General features: G+C 35.6%; 1 protein-coding gene across 1 annotated transcript; it reads left to right on the top strand.

The window, feature by feature from the left end:
* Nucleotides 1-13,180: 13,180 nt before the first annotated feature.
* On the top strand, nucleotides 13,181-23,042 carry LOC128636404 (natural cytotoxicity triggering receptor 3-like). The gene is made up of 3 exons (XM_053689423.1): nucleotides 13,181-13,262; nucleotides 20,780-21,127; nucleotides 22,909-23,042. Exons 1-3 carry the CDS (start codon nucleotides 13,181-13,183, stop codon nucleotides 23,040-23,042), a joined length of 564 nt encoding a protein of 187 aa, XP_053545398.1.
* The last annotated feature ends 482 nt before the right edge of the window (nucleotides 23,043-23,524 follow it).

Below are 23,524 nucleotides of genomic sequence, written 5' to 3'. Positions count from 1 at the left end.
ATTATTCCTATTTAAAACTAAACACTAACCTATAAAATAAACCCTAAGCTAGCTACAATATAACTAATAGTTACATTGCAGTTATTTTAGGATTTATTTTTATTTTACAGGCAACTTTTTATTTATTTTAACTAGGTAGAATAGTTATTAAATAGTTATTAACTATTTAATAACTACCTAGTTAAAATAAAGACAAAAGTACCTGTAAAATAAATCCTAACCTAAGTTACAATTAAACCTAACACTGCACACTGCACTATCATTAAATTAATTACCTAAATTAAAATAAATTAATTACAATTAAATAAAATTAACTAAAGTACAAAAAAAACACTAAATTACAGAAAATAATAAAATAATTACACGTTTTTTAAACTAATTACACCTAATCTAATCCCCCTAATAAAATAAAAAAGCCCCCCAAAATAATAAAAATCCCTACCCTATACTAAATTACAAATAGCCCTTAAAAGGGACTTTTGTGGGGCATTGCCCCAAAGTAATCAGCTCTTTTACCTGTAAAAAAAAAATACAATACCCCCAACATTACAACCCACCACCCACACACCCAACCCTACTCTAAAACCCACCCAATCCCCCCTTAATAAAACCTAACACTACCCCCTTGAAGATCACCCTACCTTGAGAAGTCTTCACCCAGCTGGGCACAAGTGGTCATCCGATCCGGGCAGAAAAGGACCTCCAGACGGGCAGAAGTCTTCATCCAGGTGGCGTCTTCTATCTTCATCCATCCGGCGAGGAGTGGCTCCATCTTGAAGACATCCAACGGGGAGCATCCATCCAGACCGACGACTACCCGACGAATGAATATTCCTTTAAATGACATCTTCCAAGATGGCGTCCCTTGAATTCCGATTGGCTGATAGAATTCTATCAGCCAATCGGAATTAAGGTAGGAACAATCCTATTGGCTGATGCCATCAGCCAATAGGATTGAGCTCGCATTCTATTGGCTGTTCCAATCAGCCAATAGAATGCAAGCTCAATCCTATTGGCTGATGGGATCAGCCAATAGGATTGAACATCAATCCTATTGGCTGATTGCATCAGCCAATAGGATTTTTCCTACCTTAATTCCAATTGGCTGATAGAATTCTATCAGCCAATCTGAATCCAAGCGACGCCATCTTGGATGACGTCATTTAAAGGAATATTCATTCGTCGGGTAGTCGTCGGTCTGGATGGATGCTCTGCGTCGGATGTCTTCAAGATGGAGCTGCTCCTCGCCGGATGGATGCAGATAGAAGATGCCGACCGGATGAAGACTTCTTCCCGTCTGGAGGTCCTCTTCTGCCCGGATCGGATGAAGACTTCTGCCCCTCTGGAGGACCACTTGTGCCCGGCTGGGTGAAGACGTCTCAAGGTAGGGTGATCTTCAAGGGGGTAGTGTTAGGTTTTTTAAGCATGGATTGGGTGGGTTTTAGAGTAGGGTTGGGTGTGTGGGTGGTGGGTTGTAGTGTTGGGGGGTCTGTATTTTTTTTACAGGTAATAGAGCTGATTACTTTGGGGAAATGCCCCGCAAAAGGCCCTTTTAAGCGCTATTTGTAATTTAGTATAGGGTAGGGATTTTTATTATTTGGGGGGGCTTTTTTATTTTATTAGGGGGATTAGATTAGGTGTAATTAGCTTAAAAAAATTGTAATTATTTTTTTTTCTTTATTATTTCTTTATTGAAAATTTTCAAAAGTGTACATAATACAAAGCATAGATTACACAGTCTGTGTGGTAACACATTGTCAGGCAATTTAAGAAAAGAGTGAACAACTTCAAGGACAAAAACATGTCTATGTCAGCTATAAACAGTCTTAAATCTGGTTCTTGGTTCTTTCACCAGAGTAATATGGATTCAGAGACCCATTATGTTGACCACTTCTATTACTCTAAGTATCTTGTATTAATAGTGACCACAGTGCCTTCAACCAAAATAGAAACAACATTAAAAAACAACAATCAAAACAATCTCAAACTTAAAGTGACCTATAAAAGACCATCCACTGCAGAGCTTAATTGTCCTTATTCTTTACACATCATTTAATCCTATGGCTATCTATCTGGGCCCAAGTAGGAATCCCAGCAAAACATCATATCATTAAACAATGACATCCTGTTTGTTTTGAGGTAATGATATCTCTCTAACATCAAGGCTCCTTTCACCTTCTCTTTCCACTCATCCATTGTGGGGACCCTGTCAGATCTCCACGCAGCTGCTATAAGCTGTTTAGCTGAGTTGAGCATAATATGCCTGATATTCTTTTTGATACTACATCTAATGTGGTTTAGCATGTTAAATAGGCAGACTTGAGGAGAGAGTGTGATTTCACTCGACAAGGCTAATTTTATTTCATCTAGGATCCCCTTCCAGTATGTGTTGATTTGTGTACAAGACCACCATATATGACCCATAGTACCTATATCTCTCCCACATCTCCAACATTTTTCATTAGCTGATGAGAAAAAATACTTCATTCTGTTTGGAGTTAAATACCATCGGAACAGTATTTTATCATTTGTTTCTAGGGTAGAAGTTATGTGTGATGAGTGGGCTACGCTACTGAAAATGTTTTCCCATTTCTTTTTCTGTCCAGAGGTCCCAGCAAATCTCTTTCCCAACCTTTCACATAATTATGTGGGTCAGGTTTTGTAGTTGAAAGTAATATTTTATACATAATAGAAATAATGCCTTTTTGTGGTGAATCGGATATACACAATTGTTCAAATGGTGTCATAGGCCTTGTCATCATTGTCCTATTTCTGTGTGTCAAGATGTAGTGACTAGCTTGATGATACCTCAACCATTGTTCAAAAAAGCCCTTTCCTACATCTTCTAATTCCTTAATAGGTAACATCCTCCCTGCTTTGGTTAATAAAGCGACAGGAATCTGTCCGCGTAAACTAGTGTCTTCCCTTGAAGTGTAGCTCTGGCCCTCTAAAAATTCTGAATTAGCTAGGATTGGCATTAATGGAGAGTAAGCGCTGGAAATGCCCTTATACTTGCTTCGGATAAATTTCCAATCCGACATGGTGGATAATATTGTATCAGAAAAGTTATTCTGGATTTTAGATAATACTGTGGGTAACCAACACAGACCACCTAATTGTGGCACACCTGCCATGTCGTGTTCTATTTGTATCCAATGTTTTGGGTCATTATTATTGTTCCTACTCCATTCCGAAACTCTTTGTAAAGAGATGGCTTGTTTATATAGTAATAAATTAGGGACGCTCAACCCCCCCATGACTTTATGTGTATACATAGAGGCCTTGTTAACTCTTGACGGTCTTTTATTCCATATAAAAGTGTGTATCATTTTTTGTATTTTTTGTATGTATTTAAATGTGTTTGGTAGGGGCAAGGTTTGTAATATGTACAGAACCTTTGGCAATAAGACCATCTTGACCGTATTCACTCTCCCTATCCAAGATATGTTCTTTGACAACCAGGAAGACGCCTGATTGGAAACTACCTTCAATAATTTGGTGTAGTTATTTGTACGGATTGAATCTAAGTTGTTTGACAGAAATACTCCCAAGTATTTTATGAATTTCAATTGAATCGCAAAGGGACATTTATTTTGTATGTTGAGGATGTCTTTGGGGGGTATGTGTATTGGCAACAGTTCAGATTTGTTGGCGTTTACCGAGAAGTTTGACACCTCTCCATATTCTAATAATTCCTCTTGCACCACGGAGAGAGACCCCAGGGGGTTTGACAATGACATGAGAACATCGTCTGCGAACATGGATAGTTTGTATTCTCTATGACCAATAGTTATGCCCTTAATTTTGTCATTTAATCTTATTTTACTTGCCAAAATTTCTAATGAAAGGATAAAAAGGAGTGGGGATAATGGACAGCCCTGTCGTGTGCCATTCCGGATCTCAAATTGTTCCGAGAGTGTACCGTTTATTCTGATTTGTGCGGTAGGAAAAGATTACAGGGCCATAATTTTGTTTATAAATGAGGGAGGGATGTTAAATTTAGTGAGTGAAGTCTCTAGAAAGGTCCAATCTAATCTATCAAACGCTTTCTCAGCATCTGTAGATAATAACACTGAAGGTATCTTGTTCCTATTGATATGTTCTATAATATTTAAAAGTTTCACGGTGTTATCCCTAGCCTCCCTCCGTGGTACGAAACCCACTTGGTCTGGGGAAATCAGTGAGGGGAGAAGGCTATTGAGTCTGGATGACAGAACTTTGGCATAAATTTTTAAATCTAGATTTAATAGGGAGATTGGGCGAAAATTTGCTGGGGTATCAGGTTTCTTTCCCGGTTTAGGAAGGACTATGATAACCGCTTGTAGCATGGATTCCGGCAGGAAACCACCGTTGTCAATCTGCTGGAAAGTATTTAATAAATGGGGCAATAATATTTGGGAATATAGTTTGTAATAGGACCCAGAAAACCCGTCTGGGCCTGGAGCTTTTTCAGGTTTTAATGACTTTATTGCTCACAGACTTCTTGGGCGCCTATTGGTGCATGGATCAACTTACTGTCTCTCTCAGAAATTGTAGGGACCTCAACACCTCTTAAGTAACTCTCACATTTACGTTTATTGTCTGATGGGAACCTATTAGGGAAGAGGTTATATAATGTGTGATAGTAGTCTTTGAATGCTTCCCCAATCCTTTTGGTGTCTTCTACTCTCGACCCTCTAGAATTGTTGATCGAGTGTATGTATGTTTTTGCTTGTTTGGTTTTAAGCAATCTAGCTAATTGCCGCCCGGGCTTCCCGGCTTCATAATAAAATTTCTGTTTAAGTTTGAGTGCTATTCTTGGGGCTTTAACGTGTAAATGTGATGTTAATTTAGCTCTATAAAATTTTAACTGTTGGAGGATATTTTCATCTTAAGGATGGAGTTTATGCAGATAATCTAACTGTGTAAGTTCACTGGATATATGTTGGTATTCCTCTCTCTGTTTTTTAATTCTTCTGGCTCTGACTTTAATCAATATGCCTCTTATGTAGCTCTTGTGAGCTTCCCACACTACTGCTGGTGACATATCCGCTTGGGCATTTCTGTGAAAATACTCCTGTAGTTTGGACTTCAGAGTTTCTTGGACCTCCGGGTCCACAAGTAGAGACTCATCTAATCTCCAAGTGAAATCCCTAACTGGGGCTGAGGGTCAGCTGATGGAGCAGCTAACCATAGAATGGTCAGACCACGCCGTGTGAGAGATATTGGTGTCGTTTACTTGAGAGAGTGTAAGGTGATCTAACAAGATATAATCAATCCTAGAGTATGATTTATTCGGATTTGAAAAAAAGGTATAATCTCTCCGCTCAGGGTTGGAAACTCTCCACGGGTCATGTAAGCCCAAGGTCTTGACTAAGTTCCACATAGATTTAAGTGTATGTTTTGCAATATGTATGTTTGGGTTGGAGCTATCTAATTTGGGGTTTATAGGTAAATTGAAATCTCCTACAATTATCAGTTGGCCTTTTAGTATGTCTTGTATTAAAGGTACTATAGATTTGAACAAAACTGCTTGCTTTTGGTTAGGGGCATAAATGTTCACCAAAGTGACTACTTTGTTGTATAAAACTCCACACACCGCTAGAAATCTCCCTTCAGTATCTTTTTTCTGATCTATTAATTTAAAGGGTATAGAGATTCGAATGAGGATGCTGACCCTGTTTATCTTTTTTTTATTGTGAGTGCTATGGAAGTGTTGAGAAAAGTTGCTGTGTAAATATTTGGGGACTGAACCCTTTTTAAAGTGGGTCTCTTGTAACCCAATAATTTCCCCTCCTTTTGTGTTATATCTCTTAGGGCCAGAGATCTCTTGTTAGGGACATTAAAGCCTTTTACGTTCTGTGATACTATCTGAATACTTTTATCTGTCATTGCGTTACCTCAACGCCTCTCGCTCTGCTCTTACCAATCCCGATGGTCTTAGACTTGGTGTCAATGATCTGCAGTACATTCCTTATATAAAATCTAACATTATAATTCAAAACAACATAAACATCATAAACAACATAAACAACTTTTACTCTATATAAACAATAGAGGGAAATGGCTATTAATTCCCTAGTGGAAATCATTCAACCCTCCAAGTACAACTGTAAATGTAACATCTGTTCAACCTTTTGTAAATTCAACACTGTTTTACATTTAATGAACAATTAACTATACTCTAACTGGATAAGTCATTGTTGATTTTATTTCACTTAATATATCGGTAAACTTACTCAAACTGGATATACAGTTCCTAAAGATCTCATCTCTTATATTGATTGTTCTCAGCCTATTTGGGACTTAGTGTTCCTTGGTGAGATATTACTTGCCCTTTTGTTACGCACCATCTGCCATTCCTTGCGTTGAGGAAGCGGTGAAGACTTTGAAGCTGTAGCGTTGGAAGAATCTTGCCTGTCGTTAATGTTCTAGCAGATTTATCAGCTAGAACATTAGCTAGAAGAAAGGAACTTGCACCGCTCACGAAGCATCTTCAAGCCAGGAACATAAATTATAGATGGGGTCATCCGTTCCAATTAATAGTCATCTGGAAAAACAGGAGAGCAAGTTGCTCATCAGTTGAGGAAGTGGAGGATTGTTGCAGGAAGCTGGAAATCCCTTCACCAATTATGGATCTGAACGACAGGCATGAACTTTACCTATTCCTAAACACTCTCTCTCCCCCTTGCACCTCGTCTAAATAACAGTCTCATTACTGCAAATCCGCATCTCATCTCATGTCACTCTCCCTCTTGCTTTTACTAACATTTTAAGTACAATTGGCACTGTAGCACTCTATCTTACCAGCTGTGTACTTTAGCTTAGTGATGTTATTTAGATAGAATTACTGCGTGAGAGCGGTGTTAGTGAGGTCAAATAGTCAATCAGAAAAGTGAAAGTCCTCTGTTAAAAGGTATTCTCTTTGTTAAAATTATTGCATAGCAGTTCAAGTGTGCATCGCCAGGGACTGCAGTTTATGGCAGCGTGACTATAGCTTATATCAACAAAATGCAACCTGTTAAAGCAGGATTATCCCCAATGGGACTTCTGTGTTAAGGCAAATACCACCTTCTAAGAGGTCAATGTTCATGATGGTTTTGTTCACCACTCGCTGAGCTTATCGCACAACCTATCACATAGACAAATGCAGTAGAAAGTGCAGTGATTAAAGGACAATTTTCTATATGTAGCTCAGTGAGAAAGCTATTGGTTTATTTAAATACACAGTCCCCTGTCATTCTATGTAATTCCAGTAAACCTCCTTACTGATCGTGCTAGGTGTGCAAATAAAAGAAAAAGGCATAATGCAATTCCATTGCTAGAGTCACGTCAGCACCGAGTGACAACCAACTGTTTAAATTTAATCAGGGCCCAGTTTTGAGTATGGGTATATATTCCTTCTTCTGTTTTTTTTATTTTATTTATTATTTATTTATTGTTCCGGTTGTGATTAATTTTTTTTATATTGAGATAATGTCTCTTTTCAAGTGCTCCTTGTGTTACTTATATTTAGAAAGTCTAGATTCCAGCACCTCTGCTCTCTGCCGACCGTGTGCTTTAAGCAGAAGGCAGCCAGAATGAAAGTGCGTATATCGCACTAAGATGGCGGATGCTGTTAGCGTGTGGGGCGATCTTGAGGGTATTGGAAGATGTGTGCAGTAAAACAGGTATATACATTACCCCAAAGTCGCCATCTACCTTCCCTTGAATTGTTTTGGGTACAGTCCATTTGTTGTGCTGTTTGCTGCTGTAGATTGTGATCCGTAGCTTGAAGTAGCCGGGTCGTTACCGGTTCAGTGCATATCTCGCAATCCGGTGCCATAGCTCCCTCAGGTCCAACACCGGAGCATAAGGATCATTCACTAGTTAATTTTTATTCGGTTTTAGGTAGCTCTATGTGTACTTTTTGGGCTGAAGCGCCGGAGCTCACCTAATGTGCGGCCATCTCACTCCAGTGCCGGCTCCGCCAAAACTTGTAATTATTTTATTATTTTCTGTAATTTAGTGTTTATTTTTTTTGTTCTTTAGTTAATTTTATTTAATTGTAATTAATTTATTTTAATTTAGGTAATTAATTTAATGATAGTGCAGTGTTAGGTTTAATTGTAACTTAGGTTAGGATTTATTTTACAGGTACTTTTGTCTTTATTTTAACTAGGTAGTTATTAAATAGTTAATAACTATTTAATAACTATTCTACCTAGTTAAAATAAATACAAACTTGCCTGTAAAATAAAAATAAACCCTAAGATGGCTGCAATGTAACTATTAGTTATATTGTAGCTAGCTTAGGGTTTATTTTATAGGTAAGTATTTAGTTTTAAATAGGAATAATTTATTTAATGCTAGTAATATTTATTTGGATTTATTTAAATTATCTTTAAGTTAGGAGGTGTTAGGGTTAGACTTAGGTTTAGGGGTTAATAAATTTAATGTAGGTGGCGGCGGGGTCTGGGAGCGGCGGTTTAGGGGTTAAAAAGTATAATGTAGGTGGTGGCGGTGTAGGGGGGCAGATTAGGGGTTAAACACTTTATTAGAGTTGCGGTGGTGTAGGGGGGCAGATTAGGGGTGTTTAGACTCGGGGTACATGTTAGGGTGTTAGGTGTAGAAACTACCATAGGAATCAATGGGATATCGGACAGCAGCGAACATGAGCTTTTGCTGCTGTCAGACTTCCATTGATTCCTATGGCATCTGCCGCCTCCAGGGCGGCGGATTGAAAACCAGGTACGCTGGGCCGGAATAGTAGCAAGCGTACCTGCTAGTTTTTTGATAACTACCAAAAGTAGTCAGATTGTGCCGAACTTGTGTTCGGAACATCTGTAGTGACGTAAGCATCGATCTGTGTCGGACTGAGTCAGCCGGATCGTATGTTACGTCACTATATTCTACTTTTGCCGGTCTGTAGGGTTTGATAACTACAGCGAATCAGGCTCACAACAAATACACTGCGGAATTCCAGCGTATTTGCGGTTGACAGCTTGATAAATAGAGGCCAATTTCTCTAATAGCATTATCCAAAAAATAAAACCTATGAGTAAAATATTGCTTTAAAACTAATCTAGACACCAGTGTCTCTCAGTGCGATACAAATAGTAACATATAGAAACATATGTTAGACTAAAATATATATTTTAGCAGGCCAAACATAAATTCCTAATTTCTAAAATATATTCTAAAACCATCGATCAAAAATCTTGAACAACAATATCTTGGTAACACTTTATATATATATATAGGAAAAAAGAGAAACTGATAGAAGAGTATAGGGCGCAAATAATATCAATTAATTGAAATATATTGTGAATGTTCAATTGATATGTAGAATAATATATAGATGTTTAAAGTATCAAATTGCAGATCAGCTTGAGGAATAAGAGATACACTGTGTGAAGTAAAGTCACATATATGATAAATATAATAGTATATAATATCCTAATAGTGGATATATAATGACTAGACACAATTAAAATACAATAGAATGAAATAATATAAAATAAAAACAATAAATAAAGCACTTATTGGGCTAAAATTGCATTAAACACGAAAAAATAAATAAAAAATGTGATAAAACATACAATGCAATACAAACAATTCATGCATAGCACATATAAAGGTTAATATAATATGCAGTGAGAGATCATCTGAATAAATAAAAGGTAATATATGATATATAGGAGACTGCCTTCATCCAAAAAGCAGATCTCTTAAGGGGTGTCTACTTACACTCCTTTACCTCAATCAGTATGAGGTAAGTGCCGCGCAGTATCAGTAGAGAACTCCCTTGAATCACCAGCTGTTCTGTGAATAGGATAACCACTTGCAGGACTTGAGTCAAAGTGCTTGTCTTTATGGGAGTAGTATAACCCCCTTCACCAGATGGCCATGAGCATGTAAAACAAATAAAAACAATAATAGTGCAACCCCGTATGTAAATTATAACAATTACTTTATTTCATACAGTGCACTCACATTTAGTACCCTCAAATATGTATGAGGTATAATATTAGCAATATAAAAGCAGAGACCGGTTGTTCCAGTCCGCAATATTTGGCAAACACTCTTCTCAAATAGCTGTGCTCAGCTTTTTCGTATTAGAGTTCAAAATAAGACCAAAAAACAGCAGTCCTGGTGTGTCCTATTTTATGTTAGTCACTTAGTCCTTACGCGTTTCAAAGGCATTAATATTTCTCAGCCTTCTTCATCAGAGGATTAAATCCATCTGGTGAAGGGGGTTATACTACTCCCATAAAGACAAGCACTTTGACTCAAGTCCTGCAAGTGGTTATCCTATTCACAGAACAGCTGGTGATTCAAGGGAGTTCTCTACTGATACTGCGCGGCACTTACCTCATACTGATTGAGGTAAAGGAGTGTAAGTAGACACCCCTTAAGAGATCTGCTTTTTGGATGAAGGCAGTCTCCTATATATCATATATTACCTTTTATTTATTCAGATGATCTCTCACTGCATATTATATTAACCTTTATATGTGCTATGCATGAATTGTTTGTATTGCATTGTATGTTTTATCACATTTTTTATTTATTTTTTCGTGTTTAATGCAATTTTAGCCCAATAAGTGCTTTATTTATTGTTTTTATTTTATATTATTTCATTCTATTGCATTTTAATTGTGTCTAGTCATTATATATCCACTATTAGGATATTATATACTATTATATTTATCATATATGTGGCTTTACTTCACACAGTGTATCTCTTATTCCTCAAGCTGATCTGGAATTTGATACTTTAAACATCTATATATTATTCTACATATCAATTGAACATTCACAATATATTTCAATTAATTGATATTATTTGCGCCCTATACTCTTCTATCAGTTTCTCTTTTTTCCTATAATCTCTTTTACCTTAGTTGGAGGGTTTAGGGACTCTCTCTCCAGGGTAGATAGACTGGGGCAGCATTTAATTAACACTATCTATATCCCCTATATTTAAAGATTAGGTCTCTTTAGTTGCGCCAGATCCACACTTTTCCTTTTCATATTTATATATATATATATATATATATATATATATATATATATATATATATATACATATATATATAGGCACAGACTGTATTATTTGTTATTTTACAAAAGCTAATTGTGGTCACTAGGTATTCAATGGTTGTTGAATGGTTGTTGTTAGAGTTGCGTGAATGGTGTAATAGATCTTATAAGGAAATAAAGTTCCTAATATTCGATATTCAATCTTAATTGTATCCATATAGATTTTGATTGTTTTGAAGAAAAAATATTGTGGTGATATATTGTTACCATATAATGATTATTTCTTTGGTAGTTGTTATCAAATTCACAAGGTGAAAGTATATACTTCCACTGTCTATAATGTGTGTGTCTTCGGCCTTACGGCTAAGTGAGTACCTTAATTCTTAAAAGTTCCAGTTCCAGTTCGTAGTTCCAATCTTTCTCACAGTGCACTGTACGAGATGATGATGTGTGATGTTTACAGGTGATTCACCGGTATCTTTAAAGGAGCCTTGTTCAAGGCGGTATCCCCAAAGAAGTGTAATCCTTTTTACCGGGTGTTTTTCTATTTCCCCTTTTTCCTTCTTTAGCAGCTTACTCGTGTGTTCTGGTAGCAAATCTGCTACGCTGTTCCTCTTTTGTCCTGTTAACGGGTCTTTGGAGTCTCTGTATGCGACCTGGATTTTATCGGTCTCAACCTTCTCTCCGTGGTGTGTAATCCTTGAAAGTGTGGTTCAGGTTCTATGCGTTTCAGATAGCAACCTTTCTCAAGATACCTGATATGATGGATTTCACCCTTTTTAAAGACCAATTCCATCACGCCTTCTTTTCTCTTAACTCTTTAAGTGCCACTTTTAATCCGTTATGTTTTTATTGTTGTTCAATTCCTATTAGGTTTCTTCACAGGAGTACATGTTAATATTGATATTAGCCCTAAGGAATTAAAAAATTATATATACTGTATCTGCTTATAAAACATATTCAATTCTTATGTCTCTTATAGCCCATACATATTTGCTTTTATTTCTTCTCTAGTTGTTATCTTGATTGTATATATTTTGTGTATAGTTATACGGTTTTATTTATAAAATATATTTTTACATATTTATGTATAAGTTAGGGAAAGTTTGATTTCTGGTGTTACATTTTGTATGGGTGTCTTATATACAAGGATTTGATTTCCATAGCTTATATACTGTATATAGATATATTCGCCTTGTAAAATCTTTTTAACTTCCTCTGTGACCAATGTAAATAATCCAGTTATTATAACATATTTTAGGTAAAACAAATTGTAAAGGAACATTATATAAGGACCATTATAAAAAGAACATTTATAAATTCTCGATGTTGGTTAGATGCTATCATATAGTTCTTAATTCATTAGTTTATATTAATTAGTTTATATTCATTAGTTTATATTCATTAGTTTATTTTAATTAGTTTATTTTAACTAGTTTATATTAATTGGAGAGGATATTTATGGGGCCTATCTATATTTGCAAGTGTATGTTATGAAAAAACCTTTTTATCAATTTTAGTTCTATTATTATACAAAACTGCTAACATTCAATCTTACCAAAAATATATCGGTTATTAATTAATTAAACAATCATTCTATATCCACATTTTTTTGTTGTTGCAATATTTTGGATTATATTTTATCAGATTAAAGAATAGAGATGTGTTGGATTATACCTTATCAGATTATAGAATTAAGGACTAGTTCACTATTTAAACCTTTTGGGTGTAGGTTACCCATTTTATAAATCAGTTCTGCTTCTTGATGGAGTAATCTTTTTTCCATATTACCTCCTCTATCATCTGTCCTAAATTTCCTAATACCCCAGTAAGTCATTTCTTTGGGATTCCCTTGGTGGTGATCTTTAAAATGTGCATATAGTCTTGTATCATCTCTTTCTCTTTCTATACTTCTGATGTGCTCTCTTATTCTATCTTTCAGTTTCCTGCTTGTTTGTCCCAAATATTGCAAATTGCAAGAGCATTGTAGTATGTATATGATATTACTATCCGTACATCTAATAATGACATTTATTTTCACCTCTACATTGGTAGTGGTTGATTTTATAGTTTTTGTCTTACTGCTGAAGAAACTGAAGGCTTCCGTTCTTTGCTGAGCTGTACTGAAGGGTAATCTGTATTTTATAACCAGTGAGGTTTCCTCATAAGGCTGATAATGACCAATGTCACATCACTGTCACCTCTCTGTAACAAAATGACCGACTTGTACCTGCTTTTCATTCTCGCAGCCTCGCAAGGTGAGATCTGGGGAGAATCATTGCAGTATAGAATGGGTTAATGTCTTAGCATCACAGGTAACAGATATAATAAAATAGTCCTAGAGTTCAGGATAACCATCAAGCATGGGGTAGGATTATATTCCACTTGTTAACTTAACTAATGATAATAGTTAGCAAAGACTTAGGGCTAGATAGCATTTAGTTTGTAAATTAAACAGCTGCTAGTTACCACAAATAATTCCCTCAATGATTAAAAATGCTTTTGCTGTTGCTATAAGTTTCTTACAAATTTACAACTGGAATATGATCTAGCCCTTAAATGGAAATGTTTGTCCTTATTACCAGTTGCTAGGTTTACAACCATAATATGGTTTATCCCATTGTCGTTATAAGCAGATAAAAGGCTAAGGTTTAATTTCATTTGAGTATTGACCCTATTCATTTGGATTGTAAATTATCAGGGCAAGTTATATTTTCTGTATATAATACTCTAGCTTAGTGTTCAACCTACTCACACAAAGGAATTTTATTTGGTTACTTAAAAACATAATTGAAGGGATAGTAGTGTCATTTTTATATATGAATAAAATGTATTGGTATAGTAATTATTGCATAAGATCCGTATACAAAATAGATGTTATAAAAATGTTTAAACCTGTTAGTAAAATTTACTTTGCAACCCAGAAAATGTCTTCTTGAGCAGCCACTTGAGTATATTTATCTTATATCTTCTGCTGTGGTCAATTAGGAACATATATAAGCAAGCACTTGCTCTGCTCAAGCAATATCTGTGTAGCATGTTGCAGGGTGACAGCTCTGGATCCTGCAGGATGCATTCAAACTTCTCTAGGGACAGTAAAAAAAATGCCTTTTATAGTTAAATTGCAGAAAAATTGACAAAGTAAATGCCTAAAGTCTATTACACAAAAAGACAGATTACGAGAGGTGCGCTAAAAACATTTTTCGCTCAGGCGCTAACCACGTGAATTTCTTCTTCCTTAGACTTCAATGGAGCGCACTGAATAAAAAAAAAATAACAGCTGCTCTTACATGCTATTCCAACACGCATTAGACCTACAGCGCTAAACCCAAAATGAGTTATGAATATTTTACATTCCAATGTTCTTCATATTTCTAAAAATATATTTTTATATATATCTGATAATCTTGTTATTATATACTTGACATACTTGAAAACGAGAGGAATCTCAATGTATCGCTCCTGGAAAAATATTTTATAAATAAATATATACACACACAACATTTTAAAAATATTAAGCAGGCAATTATTTGCAGCATTTAAAAATATGTGAAAAAATATGTGGTCTTTTGTGTTTGGATGTGTATACACACAGTTACAGATGTATATATATATATATTTAGAAGTACAAAGAACATTTTCTTCTAAGTAAAAAACATTGGAATGTAAAATATAGTATAACACATTAAAAATATTAAAATTCCCTTTTTTTTTAAAAAAAATGAAACATAATATAGTTGCACAGTAGCCGAACCTCTGGTTTGTTCAGTGTTATCTGATGTTTTTAGTAGATATATGGTTTCCTCTCAGTGATTGTAAATGCTGAAAAAAAATAGTAAATTTTTTCAGTATTTTATGACGTGTTAAATAAAATGTGAGTTGTCAATGTGAAGAGCTAGAGAAAAGATTATACAAACCTAAAGAAAAATCCACTGCACCAATTTTGGGCCAGATTACTAGTGGAGCACTAACAGTTCCGCACGAGCGAAAAGGGGGTTATCGCTGGTGTATTTTTTTTCTTGATTGACTTCTATGGGGGAATACGTTAGTGCGCAATCAATATTCTAAGTTCGTTTTTTAAGCGCGTCGGGGTTAGCACTCGTGCAAAACAGTTTATTTTTAACTTGTAGTATGAGCGCTACTTGACACACGCAAACGGAAGCGTTACATACCACTCCATTTGTAATCTGACCCTTTATGTTATATGTCTGCAGATAGATTAATTGTCTAATAGTTGCTTTATTTTATTTGGTGGATAAACAAACAGGACTGATATACAGATTACAGCTGCTTCATATTAATATAATATGTGCATGAGAAATAGTTAAAAATATCCAAAAACAAGTAAATCAAGATATGTGCTGTAGTGTTTTACCATAGCCAGTTGCTATACGTTTTATGTCAGTATTAGAGGTTTTCAAAAGGAAATTGGTATACGTTTTATATCAATGTTGTGAAGTGATTGAAATATTGATATAAATGTTACATTAATAGATATTTTTGTGAGGAATAAATCTGTATAGATGTTTAAAAATGTCCAGCTGCTAAGCATGATTAAGGGCTAGTGTTAAAGTGACATTAAACTGCTGGTTTTATTTTTGGGTGGCTTTTTTGTTTTTATAGGGCTATTAGATTAGGTTTAATTTTTATTATTTTGGATCATTTCTTTTATTATTTTTTGTAATCTTAGATTTTTTTTATTTTTCGTAATTTAAGCGTTTTATTTTTTAGTAATGTTAGATTTTATTTATTTTTTCGTAGCGTTAGGTTTTTTTAATCTTGTAATTTAGGTTTTTTATTTTTCGTTTTTTTATTTTCTTAAAACAGTTATGTTAGGTTTATTTATAGTTTAATCTTAGTTTTTTTTCTATTTCACAGTTAAGTTTTTATTTATTTTAAGATAGTTATATTGTAAATTTAATTTAAAGTATAGGGGATAGCTAGGTTTAGAGGTTAATAGTTCATTTACTGATTTGCGATGTGGGGGCATCGGTTTAGGGGTTAATCACTTTATTTAGTGTCGGCAATGTCGGGGGCGGCGGATTAAGGGTATTTAGACTAGGGGTTTATGTTAGGTTGTTAGGTTTTTACATAACTTCCTTTTCCCCATAGACATCAATGTAGTTGCGTTACGGCGATCGCCATTCCGCGATTGCGGGTGTTAGTTTTTTTCTAACACTTTCTCTCCATTGATGTCTATGTTGAAAATGTGCATGAGTACGTAAAGTCAGGCCTTGGGTTTTGTGCAGTATGGAGTTTAACCTACCATAACGCACATTACAAGAAGCTTTTTCAGTAACTTGTAATAGCAGAGCTATGAAAAGTGCACTATTTAATCTTGGCCTTTGTTTGTAAAATTATATCAAATTCAGTTAGACACTGATTTATTAATTTACTTTATAGACACATTTGTAATATAACATACTAGTTGATAACCCTGCCCAGAGGGAAGTATATTTGTTAAAAATGCAACCCCCAACTAGCTACAAAAAATAAAAAAATAAACAAAGCTATATAAAATAATAAAATTAAACCTAAACTAATACCCCTATAAAAATTAAAAATCCCCTCCAAAAAAAAAACACTCCCTAATCTAATACTAAACTACCAATAGCCCATAAAAGGACTTTTTGTAGGGCATTGCCCTAAAGAAATCAGCTCTTTTACATTAAAAATAAACAAAGTCCACCCTAACAGTAAAAAACCCCACCCACCAAACCCCCCAAAATAAAAAAAACTAACACTAATAAACCTAAACTACCCATTGCCCCATAAGGGGCATTTGTATGGGCGTTGCCCTTAAAAGGGCAATCAGCTCTTTTTCACTGCCCTTAAAAGGGCATTCAGCTTTTTTGAAATTGCTCAAAAAACCCTAATCTAAAAAAACAAAAAATATTATCTGTGGCGACGGCAACGTTAGTCCTCGTCAGCGGCAGTCCTTATACTGAAAATTGAATGCAAGGTACAGCAATCAATTTGGGGTACCTTGCATTCCTATTAGCTGAATTTTTCAAAACAGGCAATAGGATTAGAGCTACTGAAATCCTATTGGCTGTACAAATCAGTCAATAAGATTTCAGTAGCTTTAATCCTTTTGGCTGATTTTAAAAACTTCAGCCAATAGGAATGCAAGGTACCCCAATAAATATGGGGTACCTTGAATTCAATCTTCAGTATGTGGCGGACGATCACATGAAGAGGAACCTCCGCGCCTTCGCCGAGGACCGTCACCAAGGATCGCCACATCTGGGAAGACCGCTCCGGGCCTTCGCTCCACGCACATCTGGGAAGGCTCCCACATCTGGGAAGACTGCTCCAGACCTCCGCTACGCACTGCCTTCACTAGGAATGAAGATGATGGACCCACCTGGAAGAAGACCTTCTTCGCTGGACTTCGTAAACCGTGAGTACCTTTACGGGGCTTTAGTGTTAGTTTTTTTTTAAATAAATTTGGGTTTTGTTGTTTTTTTAGATTAGGGTTTATTGAGCAATTTGCAAAAGAGCTGAATGCCCTTTTAAGGGCATTGAAAAAGAGCTGAATACCCTTTTAAGGGCAATGCCCATACAAATGCCCCTTTAGGGGCAATGGGTAGTTTAGGTTTATTAGTGTTAGTTTTTTTTATTTTGGGGGTTTGGTGGGTGGGTGGTTTTACTGTTAGGGGAGACTTTGTTTATTTGTTATGTAAAAGAGCTGATTTCTTTAGGGCAATGCCCTACAAAAAGCCCTTTTAAGGGCTATTGGTAGTTTATTCTTAGATTAGGGGGTGTTTTTGTTTTGGGGGGCTTTTTGATTTTTATAGGGATTAGGTTTATTTTTTTTATTTTGTATAGTGTTGTTTATTATTTTTTGTAATGTTAGCCTTTTTTATTTTCTGTAATGTTAGAGTAATGTAATGTAATTTTTTAAAATTTTAATTGTAATGTAGTATTTTTAAATGTAATTAAGGGGTTAATTTAGGGGGTGTTAGGTTAGGGGGCTTAGTCATTAAATTAGTTTTTTGTGTTGTGGGGGTTGGCAGTTTAGGAGTTAATAGGTAAATTAGGTTTAATACGTTGTGGGGGTTGGCGGATTAGGGGTTAATAGATATATTAGGTAGTTTGCAATGTTGTGGTTGGCGGATTTAGGGGTTTATAATTGTATTCAGTATTTTTAATTTTTTTTCTTAATACTTCGTGCAGGCGTTTTTTTTATTTTTTTAATTACTTATTGCGGACGGTTATTTTTTTGCTTGTTTTTAATACTTATTGCGGGCGGTTAGTTTTTTTTTAATACTTATTGTGGCGGTTGTTTTTTTTTTGTTTTTTAATGCTCTGGTTGCCTTCGCTGCATCCCAGTGGATTCCGAAAATGGCAGGGTGGTGAAAGAATCCAACGAAGGTGAATTTTTTCACCACCCTGCCATTTTAGGAATCCGCCTGGAATTCTTTTGGCTGTGCGCGCAGCCGACATTGTGTTGGCTGCCTCGTGCTGCCAACATTTCTTTGAGGATGTGTGCACAACTGCTGACGGCGACGGACGCGTTACAAATGTGATTATAGTATAGATATCACTGGTGGTTTCACAAGATATAGAAAAAAACAAATAAAATATTATTGCTTAAAATAAGGCGATCCTTCTCCAAAGATTTTAACCCGAATAAGGATATTATTTTGTGGACCTGGAAGTTTTGTTTCAAATCTTAAGTCTCACTCTTCTTTTGTATCCAGCAAAAAGAAACAGTATGGCGTGTTAGAATCTAAGTTCACTCTTATGTTGATATGTTGTATTGCATATTTCAAAACAGTCTTTTGCTTACAGGTGCTCAATAGCCACTTATGCTTTCTATCACTTTAACCCACTTGTACGCTATTATAGTAGCTTCCTTCTGTTCAAAGTAATACCCCACTTTGTTGATCAGACTTACATTGGCAAGTGCGTGGCCATGTTGTTACCAACCTCTTTTGGTGTGTTTGTCTCTTTCTGGGTGTAATCTTTGGCTTCCTCCGGCGTCTGTGTGCCGTTCACGTTTGTTTCTCCTCTGTGTGGGTCATGTGTTCCGGACGTACTCCATTCTGTGGGTATGATCTATCTCTTCAGGCTAGGGATCACCTGTTATGTGGTTATCGGTTAAGATTTACTTGATCCAGAAAGCGCTCTTAGTGAAGGAACAATCTTCAAAGAATTCTTCACAGTCTCACATATACGCGTTTCGGCTCTTATTTCAGCCTTTATAAAGATGATTCTGCATGTTTGTTTTTGTTCTTAAATACCCCCCCATGTCTTAAAGGGATGGTTTAGTTAGAATGCATTCTGCCCTGAGTCTTAAAGTCCATTATATATCAATCCTATATGTATGTTGTCTTTATCCTGATAAAAGATATCCAATCTAATTAACAGTTTGATGATATGATAATAAATGCATACAATTACAGAATTTATATACATAAATCCATAAAAGGTTGCATAATATACATCCAAAAAGTGCATTAATACATATTGCTAATTGACTTTCTAAGGAATATATCTGTTCTTATCCAAACCCTATTTACTATTCCCTTGAAAATATGCTAATAAAAATAAAAATAGAAAAATAATAGCAATAAAGGACAAAAATACAATATTAAAATTAAAATGAAATAGTTAATGGTGATTCTGTCGTACTCAAAATAAAATATTATTTAAGGATCAATATCATCGTGAACTTAAGACCGCTGCTCCTTAACTCATATGCCTCCTCTGAGGCTGCAGACATCAATCCACCCAATCGTGTACAACTGGGTTGATTGACACCCCTGCTAGCGGCCGATTGACCGCAAATCTGCACGGGGCAGCATTGCACAAGCAGTTCACCAGAACTGCTTGTGCAATTTTAAATGCCAACAACGTATGCTGTCGGCATTCAGTGGTGTCCGCGAGACATTGATAAATTGGCCCCATAGGATTCTAACACGCCATACTGTTTCTTTTTGCTGGATACAAAAAAAGAGTGAGACTTAAGATTTGAAACAAAACTTCCAGGTCCACAACATAATATCCCTATTCGGATTAAAGTCTTTGGAGAAGGATCACCTTATTTTAAGCAATAATATTTTATTTTATTTTTTGTATATCTTGTGAAACCACCGGTGGTATATGTTATATTACAAATGTGTCTATAAAGTATATGAATAAATCAGTGTCTAACTGAATTTTATATCATTTTACAAACAAACTCTCTTTGTTCTCTTTTATTATACAGCATACGCAAGGCAAGTGTGACCACTGGTACTTCTGTACTAACAGCATAAATCTAAATATTTAACTAATTAGCAAATCAATAAACTGCCTAATGACGTGTACAACAATTACTATTAATAATTACTATTTGTTGTATTTTGAAACGCATAAATAAATAGTTTATAAGTTAATGAAGTGATTCCTCCACTTCTTAAAGGGACAGCATAGAACATACAATTTTAAACAACTTTCCAATGTATTTCTATTATCAAACTTGCTTCATTCTCTTGTTATCTGTTGCATTACTGGCAGCTAGCTGAACACTGTTAGCCAATCACAAGAGACAAATGTGTGCAGGCACCAATCAGCAGCTAGCTTTCACTAGTGTAGGATATGTGCACATTCTTTTTCAACATGGGATAACAAGAGAACAAAGCACATTTGAAAATAGAAGTGAATTTAAGTGTCTCAAAATTGCATGCTCTATCTGAATCCTGCAAGTTTAATTTTGACTTTCCTATCCATTTAAAATATGTCAATGGATTGCAAAAAAAACCCAATAAACATCTTTGTGTCGCAGGGTCTCACCCACAGACTGTCTATGTATCTCAGATCCCTGCAGTGAACTCCCCAGCTGGCAGCTCGGTCACCTTACGGTGTAGCTATACGCTCAGTGAAGAAGCGACAAGCCCTGGCTGGTACAAATGGTATAGGCATGTGACAGGTGGCCCTGAGGTCTCTGATAACAATCCAGATTATAAGGGACGAACTGAAAGACCAAGTCAGAGCGATTTCTCCAGTAAGAGATCAGCCGATATTGTGCTGCACAGAGTGAACCTCACAGACACCGGAATGTATATCTGTTATGTTGCATTTAATTATGAGAAATTATCCGGATACGGCAACGGGACATTCCTCACTGTGACAGGTACGGTTATGGTTTAGAAACGGACCCGAAAGTTGTAAAACCAATAAATATTTTCATCTTGTATTCTTGTAGTATTAGACCCATCAATATCTGGAGTGTGGTCAAATTTAACCCTTTAAATCCCCCAGAAAGTGTTTTTTTATTATGGGTTCATTTGTTTTGACGATCTTCAGATCTCTCATCAATGTGGCTGTCAATAGCCAGATAAAGTTACTCATATTCAGCCTCTTAAAGGGACATGAAACCAAAAACATTTTCTTTCATGATTTAGGTAGAACATAGAATTTAAAAAAAAACTTTTCAATTTACTTCTATTATTTAATTTGCTTCCTTCTCTTGTTATCCTTTGTTGAAAGGTTTATCTAGGTAAGCTCAGAAGCAGCAAAGAACCTAGGTTCTAGCTGCTGATTGGTGGCTGCATATATATATACCAATTGTCATTGGCTCAGCCATGTGTTTAGTTAGAAATCAGTAGAGCATTGCTGCTCTTTCAACAGATGATACCAAGAAAATGAAACAAATTTCCTAATAGAAGTAAACTGGAAAGTTGTTTAAAATTGTATGTGCTATCTGAATAATGAAAGATACAATTTTGGTTTGATGTTCCTTTAAACTTGGGTTGAAATTGACTTACTCTGAGAAAGTCATTTGTTGTTTTAAGGGACAGGAAACACACATATTTTTATTTTTATGATTTAGATAGAGCATGTGATTTAAACAAACTTTCCAATTTACTTTTATTATCTAATTGATTTTGTTTCCTTGACATCTTTTGTTGAAAAGGATACCTAGGATAGGCTCAGGAGCTGCTGATTAGTTGCTGCACATATATGATTTATGTTATTGGCTCCCCCACTGTGTTAGCTTGCTCCCAGTAGTGCATTGCTGCTTCTTCAATAAAGGATAGTAAAAGAATGAAGCAAGATTGTATTCTCTATCTGAATCATGAACTAAAAATTTTGTGTTTGATGTTGCTTTAAAATGGAAACAATTTTTTAATTATTAAATAGTCCAGTTTGATTGGTTTCTTAAGTCATTGCAAGTGATATCTGATTGGCTAGAATTTTGTATTTGTTTTTAACTGACTTTGCACCTTCTTATATACAAATGTAGACTAGGAAAGAGAGGGCTCACCTGGTGACTGACAAAGCTAGATATTATGCCGACTGGTATGGTGCGCACCAAGGGGAAGGTACTGTGCTACTGGACTAGATCTTATTGATGTGCTGCAGGAAATAAACTCTTTGCAGTAAAGTGCACATGTGGGCTATAACGGCTGCACCCTGCGTGGGGACCATCTCATAGGGAACCCTGTTAAAGGGACATGAAACCCAAATCTTTTTTTTCAAGATTCAGATAAAGCAGTAATTTTAACAATTATTTACTTCTATATATAACATTGTCTTCATTCTCTTGGTATCTTTTGTTGAAAAGCAGGGACATAAGCTCGGGAGCTTACACGTGTCTGGAGCACTATGTAGCAGCAGTCTTGCAAAAACGGTATGTATTTACAAGAACACTAGATTGCAGCACTTTTTCCTGAAAAACGCCTACCTAGGTATCTCTTCTACAAAGAATATCATGGGAACAAAGCAAATTAGGTAATAGAAGTAAATTGAACTCTTTTTTGACATAGTAAGTTCTGTCTGAATCACAAAAGAAAATTTTTGGGTTTTATATCCCTTTAAGGTCCTAGTAACCTATTATTATTTATTTATTACATGGGGTTTTCTTCTGTGCCATCATAATGATAAATTGTCTCTTTTTGTCTCCTCTTTCAGCTGCTGTTACAGAGAAATCGTCTAGAGCACGTATCATCTGTGTGAAAGTCGGGGCTGCGGTCTTCATTATATCCATCTTAGTGCTGGTTTATTGTTGTTATATCAGACAAGCTGAGAGGAATTTAGTGAAATAGAGAGAGTACAAACCAGGATTATAATAAACACTCACCATGGGTCTAAATCTGATTTCATTGTAAACTTCCTTAAACTGAATAGGGAAATAACATGAGAGTGCACAAAAGCTCGCTCCTTCCGCTGTCCCGGGACAGACATACGGATTTGTTGCTTAGAAATCCTTTACAATGAGATGTGACTACTGAGCAACTTTTGAGATAAAATATCTTTCTTTTTTACATAGAGGTGATATTTTCTATTCAGCTTTTTACAGCTATGCTGCATCACTTTCAAGTGTTTAAACATTTGGGTATTATGGCCCTTTAAAATAAAATAAAAATTTTCTAATTTACTTCTGTTATCAAATTTGCCTCTTGGTCTCCTTTGCTGAATCCTAGTTCCTCCTCATGAGAGCATACTGAGTTAGGCTCAGGAGAGTGCACGTGTCTTGAGGAACATCTAAAATTTGCCCAAGAAATGCCTGGCCACTCCACTGGACCAT

Source organism: Bombina bombina, chromosome 7 (genome assembly GCF_027579735.1).
Source record: "Bombina bombina isolate aBomBom1 chromosome 7, aBomBom1.pri, whole genome shotgun sequence".
Classification (NCBI taxonomy): Eukaryota; Metazoa; Chordata; class Amphibia; order Anura; family Bombinatoridae; genus Bombina; species Bombina bombina.
Note: the sequence above shows the minus strand (reverse complement) of the source record. Positions and strands in the feature narration are given on the sequence as shown.